The sequence below is a fragment of the Myotis brandtii genome, unplaced genomic scaffold (genome assembly GCF_000412655.1).
Source record: "Myotis brandtii unplaced genomic scaffold, ASM41265v1 scaffold10, whole genome shotgun sequence".
NCBI lineage: Eukaryota > Metazoa > Chordata > Mammalia > Chiroptera > Vespertilionidae > Myotis > Myotis brandtii.
In genome coordinates this window covers 2,762,398-2,776,002 of record NW_005353325.1, presented here as the reverse complement: position 1 = coordinate 2,776,002, position 13,605 = coordinate 2,762,398, and the positions used below count along the sequence as shown (strand labels likewise).

Here is a 13,605-nt window from a genome sequence, read left to right as displayed (position 1 = left end):
TTCCTTCCCTTCCTTCCCTTCCTTTCTTTTTTCTTTCTTGTTAAAAGTATTACTAGTACATATGTCTCCTTTTTCCCCATCAGCCCCTCCCTGCCCACTCCCACCCCCGAGGCCATCAGGTTACTTTTAAAATGTTCTCTGAGACCTAGAAAGGTAGAGTTCGGATTTCAGCTGCTTCCTCCCTTAATCCCTATTTGATTTTGGGATGGGGCAGTGTAAGAATCCCCCTCATCATACATTTTCTTCCCGTTGGATTCCAGGTACAGGCCCTTGTGACAGTCGCAGTTTCTAGGAAATGAGATAAATGGGCTTTCTCAGCCTCCTCTGGCCCACAGTAAGCACTGAGCCCCTTAGCCACGATGAGGCTCTAGGATAGCGTCCGGCCTGCAGTGAAGGTTCCCCAGGAGCCTTCGAAAGCCGTGTCAGTTGCCATGCCTCCCTCTGCTTGGGACAGCAGTTTAGAAGTTGTGTCAGTGTTCTCAGTGTTGTCAGAATTTAGTCACGGTCTCACTGAGATGAATAAATGGAAGTGAATTCGTGTTAGAATTCTTGTCCCTCATCACTGTTTGTGTGATTACTCCTATCTAATGTCTCTCTCATATTTACTAGTTTAGAATTAGTTCCTGGTCATTATTCAGGACTAAGTTTAATCCCCTCCTAATAGACTCCTGGTTTACCTTTGTAAGGAATGCACTGTCTTCATTTTAAATAGCTCTCTTTCAAGCCCTCAAGAAGCATTCTGACCATCTCTGAGTAATTAGAATTCTTTACTATATTTTCCCCCAGTCTAGTTTTTTGCTTTCTTGGTTATATTTAATATTCGATTACAATTTCATCCTATTACTGAGGTGTTCTGGAATCTGTATTGTTAAAAATTATCAGCAAATCAAATGTAGAATTCCTATATGTTTTGTTTTAATTGGACCCCAGGCCCACAGAATTGGATAAATTGTAATCCTGATTAAAGACACGCTGTTGTCATTGCTCTCTGCGTGGCTGTTCATGTGTGTTTGTTTACAATATAATGGTCCCTCTGAGAACTAGTCTGCTATCTACAATGTAAAGCCTAATTATGTGACTCTCCTAGTTCATTCACTCCCTGGCTATTCCCTTTTCAGTAACTGATTTTTATGTTAATATATTCCCTTAACTTTAAAAATGTTTTGATACATGTTTGGATAATATATTAAAGTTTTACTGTGTTGGGACTTTCTAAAAAATTGTATCATTGTTTATTGTCCTCTGGGACTTTTTTCCCCACTCAACATTATGTGACTAAGATTCATCCGTGAAGTGTGTCGTTATACGTCATTGTTTTCTTTCCTTCCCCCCCCCCCTTTTTTTTAGAGAATTGAAGGGTTCTTTTTATTGAACGTTTAGGCTCGAAAGAATCTTTGTACGAGTTCACTCTTCTCAACCTTTTCACCACGTCATGATTATGTTTTCAATTCTGTAATCTAACAGGAGGCTCCAATATTAGGGTGTCCAGCCCACCAATCATGAACCAGAAAAGTAATGTCATCATCAACCATTGACCTCAGTTCTTTTTTGTAAAAATTCACTAAGCCTGCAATAGTGCTTACTAGGTAACAAACACCATGCCAGGTGCTTTATGAATATTAACTCATTGAATTCATTTAATCTTCATAGCAAACCTACAATGTTGGCAGTACTATTATTCTCATTTGTAGTACTCTATGAGGTCATGTATTGGTTCCCCGAGGTTGTAGAATTAAGTTATCACAAGTTTGGTGGCTAAGAAAACAGAAATTTATTCTCTCATGGTTCTGGAGGCCAGAAGTCAAGGTGTTGGCAAAGCCTCTCCAGCCAGAGGCTCTCATCATTGTTTTCTTAACCGTGTAATTGCTAGCGTGGTGAAGCACCATCCTCTTAGGTTTAGTACCCGGGGCCCTGCAAATTCAGCTGATAAGTGGCAGATTAACAGGAGAAAAGGCCCTCCTAGAAAAGAAGTCAAGAGCCAAAGAAGGGTTAGAGATTAAAAATTACTTTATCAAAGAGCAAAATACATTGTGGAGAAGTGACAGGACAAAGGAAAAGGGTTTGGCCGTTGGGTTGGTAAATTGTGGGAAGGTAAATATATGGGGGAAACCAGTGGTAGATAAGGGCTAGTTAGTAAGGTTTGTTTGTGCAGACCCATCTCAGTGCCAACTTTCTGTTTCCAGTGGTCATGGTTCTTCTACTCTCCTTGGTATTGGAAAGGGGAAGGGAGACTGCTTTTAGCCAGAAAGAGGGAGAATAGAGAGCTTTTCCTGCATCTGCTCAGCATGATACAATTTTTTGAGTTGCCTTCAGCTCAAAATAATCCTTATGCCAACCTGCCGTATTTCGTGGTGGCAAACATTGATCCTCTTCAGTAGGTCGCACGCTGCGTAAATAATTGATTTACACTTCCACCGGCAGTGTACATGAAACCTCATTGATTTACATTATCTCTACTATTTGGCTTTGTCAGACTCAATTTTTTCCCCATCGAATTGGTGTAAAATGATACCTTGTGCATTTCCCCCCCTCCTTATTACTAATGAAATCAAGCATCTCTTCATATGATTGTTCTCTTAGGACCAAGTATAACAGAGGACAAAACAGGAAGTTGTAAAACTTTGCTGAAAGTCTTTAAAGAGATGGAAAGATATTCCGTGTAAATGCGTAAGAATACAGTTATCCCCAAATTGATCGAAAGGTTCATTGCAATTCCAGTAATCTTATAGTTATTGTGGAACTTGAAAAGATGACTGTAAATTGAATGTGGAAGAACAATAGGCCAGGAATAGTCAAAACATCTCTGAAAAAGATGGAGGGTGAGGCTTGTAGTACAATACATCCAAACTTATTAAATAAGTAAGACAGCCTAATAATAAGACAGCCTGATTTTAGGACAGACACATTAAATTGGTAGAGAGCTCAGAAACAGACCCACACGTGAATAGAACTAGAGTCTGTCAGTGGTGACTTGTATAATCTTTGACCCAGCAGTTCCTCTTTTTGGACTCTTTCTCATGGGACTATACAAATCTATAATGTTGACTGCACAAGGTGTTTATTGTAAAATATATATATTGACAATAGACATTCTGGGCTGAAATGTTCATTAATAGAGAGCTCATTAAATAAATTACATATACTGAATATTTTATGGCTATTAAAAAATAACAAGGAGTAACCCTAAGTACTGACATGGAAAGATGCATTGTTCTGTTAAGTAAAAATAAAGTGTGTGTGTGTGTGTGTGTGTGTGTGTGTGTATAAAAATGTGTGTGTCTAGCATATACTGAATATTTTATGGCTATTAAAAAATAACAAGGAGTAACCCTAAGTACTGACATGGAAAGATGCATTGTTCTGTTAAGTAAAAATAAAGTGTGTGTGTGTGTGTGTGTGTGTGTGTGTCTAGAAAAAGTGTGCAAGGCTATATACCAAGTTTTTAATAGTGATTATATTTGGGGGAAAGGGCAGAGATTTTAAATATTTGTTTTACAGATTTGGAACTAACATGTAGTCTTTAAAGAACTAAACAAAACAGACATTTAAATGACAAATTTCTAATACTAATAAAGCCATAAATACTAGTAGGTTAAAATTGTTGGAAAAGTTTTCCTTCTTGGTTACTGTTATGATAGGAAATCAGGCTATCTGAAGTGCGGTGCTGGCTCTGTCAAAGGTTGCTGATCTATAGCTGTTGCAGAGTTATACAGGGGAAATGTATGTGTAACTTTCTGACAATAACAATTGCAGTAACAACAACAATAGCTTTCCCCCTCCGTAATCCATTGTTCCGTGATTCGTGATTTTGAAGCTAATAATCATAAGTTTAGAGTTTGTGAAATTAGATATTCAACTAAATTAAAGAAAAAATACTTTTTTAGGAAAAAGGAAGATTGACAGATTAGTAATAGATCATATCATGAAAATTAAAATTGACTATTGAGCCCTAGCTGGCTTGGCTCAGTGGATAGAGCGTCAGCCTGCAGACTGAAGGGTCCCAGGTTCGATTCCAGACAAGGGCACATGCCTGGGTTGCGGGCTCGATCCCCAATGGGGGGCATGCAGGAGGCAACCAATCAATGATTCTCTCTCATCATTGATGTTTCTAACTCTCTCTCCTTCTCCCTTCCTCTCTGAAATCAATAAAAAAAAATTGACTATTGATTTAATTTGTTGAAATAAGACCACTCATAAAAGACTTCTAACCTATTTAGCTCTTACTCACTTGATCTTTTTTGTTCTAGATTCCTGTTCATCCTGTGCCTGATCCCTTAGTTCATGAAGTTCTAAACTTGGCTTTCAAGCACTTTAAACATAAGGAAGGGTAAGTAAAATACTAACTCGGCATTGTTGCTGTTCTATGTGGGTTTATACTGCTTAAATATACTTTGAACGCTCATCGATCATTTGTTTTTAGCATTCAAAGCAATTATTTTTTTTAATCCACACTACATACATATAGAAATGATTTTTGTAAAAATAATTCTAAAAACTGATCGGATTTATAAGAATTAGAAGGCTAAATGTAGAAAAAAATTTAATAAATAATGCATTTGTTCTCTTGTTATTTCAGGTATTCGGGAACCAACACTGGGAATGTGCATATTATTGCAGATTTATATGCAGAGGTGATAGGGGTTCTTACCCAATCAAAGTAAGTTTCACTGATTTTGATATGCTCTTTGCTTTGGAATGCTTCATTACTAATATAGTAGAAACTGACAGTTTTAAACCTACTGTATTTTTCATAGAATTCAGTTTCACCTTTTATTACTAAGCTGCTCTGTTCCTCAGAGGATTTTAAAGTAGCACCCGTACTTTAATTTCACAGCGTGTTTTCATTTTAGGTTTTTTTCCATAAATATCTGAATTGAGGAAGTCAGAAATTGCCAGGAATAGTCAGGACATTACCTTATTTCCTACTTTTAACAATTCTGTAAGAAGCCTTTTTTTTAATCTTTCTCTTAAGTCTTTACAGAGCTAATAATTACTTTTAATACTTTCCAGTTGAGTGCTTTTATTTCCAAGATATCAATGTAACCCCTTTATTCTAATCACCTTATTTGTTTTAATACTAAGCAGAGTTTTGAATAGATAAAAGGGATACCTAAAAGGAAAGGTAAAAGATACCGGATTATTTTATGAAAAGTGTTATTCGTCAGGAGTTACACTCATTGAGCTGTCTTGAACCATCATTATAGTAAACACTAAAAAGCTGTTTGTCTTTAGTATTTGTGTTTGCTCTAAGTAAAAAGTATCAATTCAGATTTTTGTGGATGTCATTTAAAGAGTCTTTGGTTCTGAAATCATTATATAAAAACTTTTCTAAATTCTAAGAAGGCAAGTATTGTTAATATGTAATAGTTTAGATTTTAATATTAAGTAATGTATTTTATTTAGCATATTTTTTATCCTTTGTAACACATTAGGCACCCTTGCATAACCAGTGCTATAGAACTTAGAACATAGTTTGAGTGTTTTATGTGATTTGGACATAGACAAGAATATCTTAATATGTCACTTATATTTAATCAGTAACGAATCCCTGTCTCAGGAATTATAGGCACAAAAACATGGACACAAGCAATGGTGTATTTATTTTATGGCATAGTAGTCCATGATTTTTAAATTTTTACCTAAATGAATTTCTGTCAGGAATACAGGTTAGAAATTCTAAGTAATACATTAGCAAGTTGAATCCAGAAGAACTTGCATGACCGCTAAGTTAATTCCAGGATGGTAAAGATTATAAATCCAAATGGCCAGTGAAATGATGCTGACCCTCATTGGTCATGTAGAGCAGTGGGGAGGTGTTTCCACCCACACACATGATGAGCGTGGAAGAAAGGGAGCATGGAGCCACAATAGGTTAGGCTGGTCGTACTGACAGTTGAGGCGGGGGGTGAAGCAGGGGGAGACCAGTAGAGTGAGAAAGGAAGGGGAGAAAGGGAAGGGCTGGGAGGTGTATTACAATCTTGCCTATGCATTTCCTTTGATTGTAGTGATTAACAATTATTCTGAGAAATTTAATTAAAAAAAAAAAACCCAATCCTTGGATTCTCATCTTATTGCAATGTTAAGGTATTTATTCGCTTTCTATATATTTTTTATAAAACACAAAAGAATATTTGAATGGAAAATGATATTGTATTTTCCAAGAGTCAAATAGAAATAAATGCTGTACTTTCTTTTTTTTTTTTTTATAATATATTTTACTGATTTTTTACAGAGAGGAAGGGAGAGGGATAGACAGTTAGAAACATCGATGAGAGAGAAACATCGATCAGCTCCTCCCCCACCACCTCCTCCTACTGGGGATGTGCCCGCAACCAAGGTACATGCCCTTGACCAGAATCGAACCTGGGACCTTTCAGTCCGCAGGCCGACGCTCTATCCACTGAGCCAAACCAGTTAGGGCGAGAGTTATATATATATATATTTCTTTTTTTTTTCCTCACTGTAGTCAGTGACCATTGGAAAAGTATACTTCATTTTTCATTTCAATTTTCAGGAACTGGTTTCCCCCAAGTAACATTAATAGTAAAATCTTTGATTGTTTTCTAATATATGGAGGAGGAAAATGAAGTATTATTGATTAATAAGCTGCTAGATATCTTTTTCCAGTGTAAGCAAAGAAAAATTTGGTAACCTTAACAATTGTGGTCATGTGACGCCAGGACGGTGCTCACATTTTGAACACGTTTTGATTCTTTAGCTCATGCAGATTGTGAGCTCTGTGTCCTCCCACTCTTGTTCAGTTTTTCTGCAGTGAAATAGGAGTTTTAAATGATAGTTAATAGTCACAATCAATTGGTTTACCTCTTTGAATAAATTTGTAATCTCCAGTCCACTCTCCATACAACTCAAATGGCAGACTTTATAAGAAGGACTTTATAAAAATTGGCTCTCTGATATTTATGGGAAAGTTTTATGTGTGGGCTATTTGATCTTATTTTTATTATGGTTATTAATTATTAAATGGTAATGGTGCTATATCAATGATATAGGAATTAAAAAATCCAATTATTCCTCTTTAAGAAACTTCTGATATTAAAATAAATGAACAGGAAATTTAGATTAACAAAATTTTTTGTCTTCCTATCTATGCTTTTCTGATAATTTTGATGAGGGCAGAGAAAGGAGATGATGTAGGAAATTAGTGTTTTTAACAAATGAAATGATGTATCTGTGTGTATTAAAGGTTTCAGGCTGTGAGGAAGAAGTTTATGACGGAATTAAAAGAACTGCGACTGAAGGAGCAAAGTCCACATGTGGTACAGAGTGTCATCAGCTTAATAATGGGAATGAAATTTTTCCGAGTGAAAATGTATCCTGTAGAAGATTTTGAAGCATCATTTCAGTTTATGCAGGTGATATACTTCGTCAGTTGCAGAGATTTAGCCTAACAATGACTTTGCTTGCTCTTCATGACTTTTAAAAAGAAACAATGTAGATAAATTAATGACATCGTTATTAATTTCTTATTCCAATTGTTGAATTGTCACAAGTATAAATTAATTTTCTTTTTTAATTTAAGTATGTTTTGACCATAGCTTTTTGGTATAATTGCAGAGTGTTTACAAAATTATCGTGATATTAAAAATTATTTAATCTTTCTCTTTTTTTAACCTAATGTGTTCCCCCAATCCCCCAGGAATGTGCTCAGTATTTCTTAGAAGTAAAAGATAAAGATATAAAACATGCACTTGCCGGTTTATTTGTGGAGATTCTTATCCCTGTAGCTGCTGTAAGTATATTTTTTATTTTTATATTATATCTTAGAAGTACCTTTTTACTAAAGAAGTTGCTACATGAAATATTCTTACTTTCTGGTAACCTAATAGACATTGAGGTGGAAATTTGGAATATAACATGGGCATAGGGAAAAGGATTATTAGACAGAGCAGAAGAGCATCCATCAGTCTTTTAATTAAAAGAACAGGCCCTCAAGATCCAGAGACGGTTAGGAGTGCAGAGCATTTGCAACCTAGCAGTAATGTGGCCTCCAGGCGCTCAGTGTAGCACACTGCATTTCATCATGGCCCTTGCTCCGTACAGAATCACAGCATTTCAGTAGCCTCTGAAGAATTTAAAGTACTGTGACATACATCCTGGAATTTACCAGACTGTCTTGATTTTGTAAGTTCTGTTCTACAGATTGCTGTGACATTCATCATACCTATCAAAATTTGTACTCTGAATTGTTTAGAAAATAACGATCGCAGTAACTTCTAGGGAAGCACATTGATAGAAACTTTTCTTGGTGTAAATGTAGGGTGTTATTCAAAACTAATTTTGCAGTTACTGGTAATGAAATATCAATAGTAATGGAATTTGTAGCATACTATAAATTGATTTTTTTTTGTTTTCTGGTCTCCATCCCTGCCCCACTCAGTTTTTCGGTGTGGTATGTTAATATTCCACTCATTTTCAATGTACTGCATATTGTTGTATAATTGACTTTTATATATACACATATATATTATTTTATTTTTAAAAGATTTATGAAGGTGAAATTGACATACAATAAACTACACACATTTAAAGTGTACAATTTGACATATATATATTTTTAAAAGATTTATGAAGGTGAAATTGACATACACATACATTTAAAGAGTACAATTTGACATCTATATACATATATACACACATATGTATATGTGTGTATATATGTACTAGGATATATGTACTAGTATATATATGTACCTGAAAAACTGTCCCCACACTCAACATGATGTACATATCTATCACTCTCTTCGAAGTTTTCTGGTGTTCCTTTTTAATCCCCACTCTCGCTCACCCCACCAGTGATGCTCTTTCAGTTTCAGTACATTAGTTTTGGATTTCCTAGAATTTTATATTAATGGAATCTCACAGTACAAACTCTTTTTCTGACTTCTTTCAGTCTGCATAATTATTTTGCAGTCTAAGTATGTTGTAGAATATATCAGTAGTTTATTGCTTTTTCATTGTTGAGCAGTATTTCATGGTATGTCTATACCACAGTTTGGTTACGTGTTTACCTGTTTTTGGACCTTTGGGTTGTTTCCGGTTTTTAGCTGCTACAAGTAAAGCTGCTGTGAACACTCATATACAAGTCTTTGTATGAACATTTGCTTTTCTTTCCTTTGGGTAAAAACCTAGGAGTGGAATTGCTGGACCAAATGATAGTTATAGGTTTAACTCTTCAAGAAATTGCCAGACTGTGTTACAAAGTGGTTGTACCATTTTGCATTCCCATGAGCAGTATGTGAGAGTTCCAGTTCCTCCACATCTTCAGCAACACTTACTCTGGCCAGTCTTTTTCATTTTCGCCATTACAATAGGCTTGTCGTGGTATCTCATTCTGGTTTTTAATTTGCATCTCCCTAATGACTAATGCTTTTGAGCATCTTTTCATATCTTCATTTGTCATTCATATATTTTCTTTGACAAATTGTCTGTTGAAATCTTTCTTCGCATTTTTGTATTGGATTGTTTTCGGATTGAGCTTTGAGACATATATTTTTTAAATGTGGATATAAGTATTTTATCAGATGTATGCTCTGTGAATATTTTCTTCTAGTTCATGATTTGTGCTTTCATTCTCTTAACTATGTCTTTGAAAAAGAAGTTTTTTTATTTTGATGAGATCTGATTTATCAGTGTCTTCTTTTATAAATTAAACTTTTGTATTATACCTAACAAGTCTTTGACTAACACAAAGTCACTAAGGTTTCTCCTATATTTTAAATTTAAGATTTACTTTTAGGTTAGCGATCCATTTTGAGTTAATTTTTATATGGTAAGAGGATTGAATTTTATTTTGTTTAATTTTTTGTTTTGTTTTTGTTCCAACAAAATTTGTCCATTTGTTGACAAGACAATTCTTGTCAAGTGCTTTGTCTAAAAAATGAATTGACTCTATATGCTTCAGTGTCTTTCTGACTCTGTTCTGTTCCAATGATCTATGTGTATGTTCTTATAATAATAGTATACTATCTTAATTCCTGTAGTAAGTTAGAGGCAGGCAGTGTACATCTTCCAACTTTATGCTTTTTCAAAGTTATTTTGGCTATTTTAGGTTCATTTTAGATGTGGAATCTAATGAACAAAATAAGCTGACAAAATAGAAACTGAGGCATGGATACATGGAACAGACTGACAGAGGTCAGAGGGGAGGGAAGGAGGGAGACTGGATGAAAGAAGGTGAAGGGATTAGCCAAAAAACATATATCCATAGCACGTGGACACAGACAACAGTGCGGTCATAGACAAAGGAAAAGGGGTGGAAGTAGGTGGAGGTGGGCAAAGGAGGGGAGAAATGGGGATGGAAAGAGACTTTGCTTGGGGCAATGGCTGCACGAAGTAGTGTGCAGATAATGTTTTATTGAGTTATACACTTGAAACCTGTATAATTTTGCAAACTAAGGTCACCCCAATAAATGCAATTAAAATTTTTAAAATATTTAGAGTCACTTAGTCAATTAAAAAAATGCTGCCGAAACCAGTTTGGCTCAGTGGATAGAGCGTCGGCCTGCGGACTGAAAGGTCCCAGGTTCGATTCCGGTCAAGGGCATGTACCTGGGTTGCCGGCACTAAAAAAATGCTGCCGAAACCAGTTTGGCTCAGTGGATAGAGCGTCGGCCTGCGGACTGAAAGGTCCCAGGTTCGATTCCGGTCAAGGGCATGTACCTGGGTTGCGGGCCCCTCCCCAGTGGGAGATGTGCAGGAGGCAGCTGATCGATGTTTCTCTCTCATAGATGTTTCTAACTCTCTATCTCTCTCCCTTCCTCTCTGTAAAAAAATCAATAAAATATATTTTTTTAAAAAATGCTGGGATTTGAATTGGGATTTCTTTATATTAATAAATGGTAGGACAGACATCTTAATATTGATTCTTGTGATTCATGAGCATAGCAGTTTTCTTCTTTGATTTAGGTCTTTATTTTCTCTCAACAATGTTTTGTAATTTTCAGTGTATAGATCTTGAGTATATTTTGTTAAATTTACCTAGGCATTTCTTATTTTTGTGCTATCGTAAATGCCATTGTTTTAAGATTTCATTTTCCAGGTGTTCAAAATACTTTTCAGTGCATATATTTTATTTCCTTTTTGCCTTATTGCACTGGCTAGCATTTTTCAGTACAATGATTAAAAAAAAATGAGAGCAGACATCCTTACCTCTTTTCACATTTTAGGGCTAAAGTCGCCGGTCTTAGCAATAGGTATGATGTGACTTATAGGTTTTTTCATAGATGCCTTTTATCATATTGAGGAAATTTATTTTCATTTCTAGTTTATGAAGAGATAAATGTTGGATTTTGTTAAATATCCCCCATCCTTGTCTGTTGAAATAATCAGATGGTTTTTCTTTTTTGTTTGATAATATATTGAACTATATTAATTGTTGAATCAACATTACATTCTTGGGGTGAAACTCTTGATCATGATAAGACTTTTTTATATTGTTAGGTTTTATTTGATAAGGTTTTTTATTGAGAATTTTTGCACCTATCTGTGTTCCTGGGGCTCTTGGTCTGTGGTTTTCTTTTTTTAGTATCAAGATAATTTATGTAGGAAGAGTTTGTGCAGAATTGGCTTTCAGTCTTTCTTTGGAGTTGGATGGAATATATTAATACATCCACTTAATCTGGAATTTTCCTTGTGGGAACCTTTTTAACTACCAAATGACTTTCTTCAAAAGACAGGTTTTCTCAGACTACTTTTTCTTGAGTGAGCTTTCAGATCTTTCTGAGGTGTTTATTCATTTCTAAGGGAATTATCAAATTTATTGGTATCAGGTTGGTCAGCTTTATACTATATACTATACACTTTATACTATTGTATCTGTAGTGACCACTTTCATTCCAAATATTGCTAAGTTTTGACTTTCCTTCTTTTTTCCTGGTCTCTCTGGCTAGTACTTTATTAATTTTTTTGATCTTCCCAAAGAACTAGTTTTTGGCTTTATTGATGTTCTCTATTTTTCAGTTTCTATTTCATTGATTTCTGCTTGGATTTTTATTATTTCCTTTCTTCTACTTTGGTTTTAATTTGCACTTTTTGTTTGTTTGTTTTTTTGTTTCTTAGGGTAGAAGCTGAGATCCTGCATATCTTTCCCTTTTTTTCTAATATAAGCACTTAATGCTATATATTTCCCTCTAAGTAGTTCTAAAGTGGCAGATCACAAATTTTGATACCTTGTGTTTTCATTTTCATAAAGGTCAAAATACTTTTTAATGCTCTTTGTGAAATCCATAGGTAATTTAGAGGCATATTATTTTGTTTCTGAACATTTGGGGATTTTTCCAGAGATCTTTAAGTTATTCATTTTTAATGTGTGGTTAGAGAACATACTTTGTATGGCTCGAATCCCATTAAATGCATTGACATTTGTTTTGGGGCTAGGGTATCATCTATCTATCTTAATGAATGTTCATGTGCTCTTGCAAAGACTGTACGTACTGCTGTCATTGGATGGGAGCGTTCTATAAATATTAATTAGGTCCAAGATGGTTGATAGTATTATTTGTCTATGATAACCTTGCTGATGTCCTGCCTACTACTTGTAGCAATTATTGAGTGAGGAGTACTGAAGTCTCTGACTGTAACTAAATGTAGATTTGTCAGTTTCTCTTTGCACTCTGTCAATTTTTGCTTTGTATATGTTTAAGCTCTGTTATTCAGCACATACATGTTCAGAATTGTGATATCCTCTTAAATGGGCACCTTTATCATTTTGAAATAACCCTATTGTGAAGATTTTTTAAATGCATACAAACATAATTTATAGCTTTGCAAGTAGTTGGAGTCAGATAGCTTCCCATCCCCACCTCAGTTTTTGGCCGTGTGAATTAGGTTCATTTTATCAAAAAGAAAACAGACTAGTTAATAAAACCATGGCAGCTTGAGGCTGTTATCATTAGTACAAGTACTCTGATTTCTCTTCTTAGAAATGGTTTCCATTGCTACTTATCCATGCCATTTGTCATTTGTGCTTCCTCCTTGTTTGAAAATGTGTGTGTGTTTTTTGCCAGCTGTTTAACTTGGGTTAGGTTACAGTTTTTACCGTAATCCATCAAACGGAGCCAGTTGTACAAAGCAAGATGCTTGACAATGCCCCATTATTACTGAGTTGCCTAATTCTCCTTTTATGCCATGTTTCCTTCTGTGGTTTATTAGTTTGCTAGGGCAGCCCTAACAAAGTACACACACTAGGTGGCTTAACCAACAAAAAGGTATTGTCTCACAGGGACTCTGTTCCGTGCCCCTTGCCAAGCTTCTGGTGTTTACTGACAATCTGTGGCATTCCCTGGCTTCTAGAAGCCTCACCCCAATCTCTGCTTTCATGTTCACATGCTGTTCTCCTTATGTGCATGTCTGTGTCCAAATTTTCCCCACTTTAAGGACACCAGTCATGTTAGATTAGCTGCTACCCCCAATATGACCACAGTCACTCTAACCCATAACAACTGCCTCTGCACATAGAGCCACTTCTGCCTGGAACATTCTTGCCTCACTAATTACCTCCCCCCCCCCATCCCCCCTTCACCTGGCTGGACTCTCCTCATTCATTTGTTATGTGTATTGAGTGCTTTCTGCGTGGGGGGGGGGGGG

General features: G+C 35.6%; 1 protein-coding gene across 14 annotated transcripts in view; it reads left to right on the top strand.

Moving 5' to 3' along the window:
• The window catches only part of FRYL (FRY-like), a 238,460-nt gene that overhangs the window by 119,267 nt on the left and 105,588 nt on the right, over window positions 1-13,605 (top strand). For all 14 annotated transcript variants that reach the window (XM_014534411.1, XM_014534429.1, XM_014534396.1 and 11 more), the window contains 4 exons: window positions 4,248-4,327; window positions 4,577-4,657; window positions 7,205-7,373; window positions 7,658-7,750. In XM_014534411.1, coding sequence (XP_014389897.1) covers window positions 4,248-4,327; window positions 4,577-4,657; window positions 7,205-7,373; window positions 7,658-7,750 — 423 coding nt within the window. The remainder of the gene's footprint in view (window positions 1-4,247; window positions 4,328-4,576; window positions 4,658-7,204; window positions 7,374-7,657; window positions 7,751-13,605) is intronic.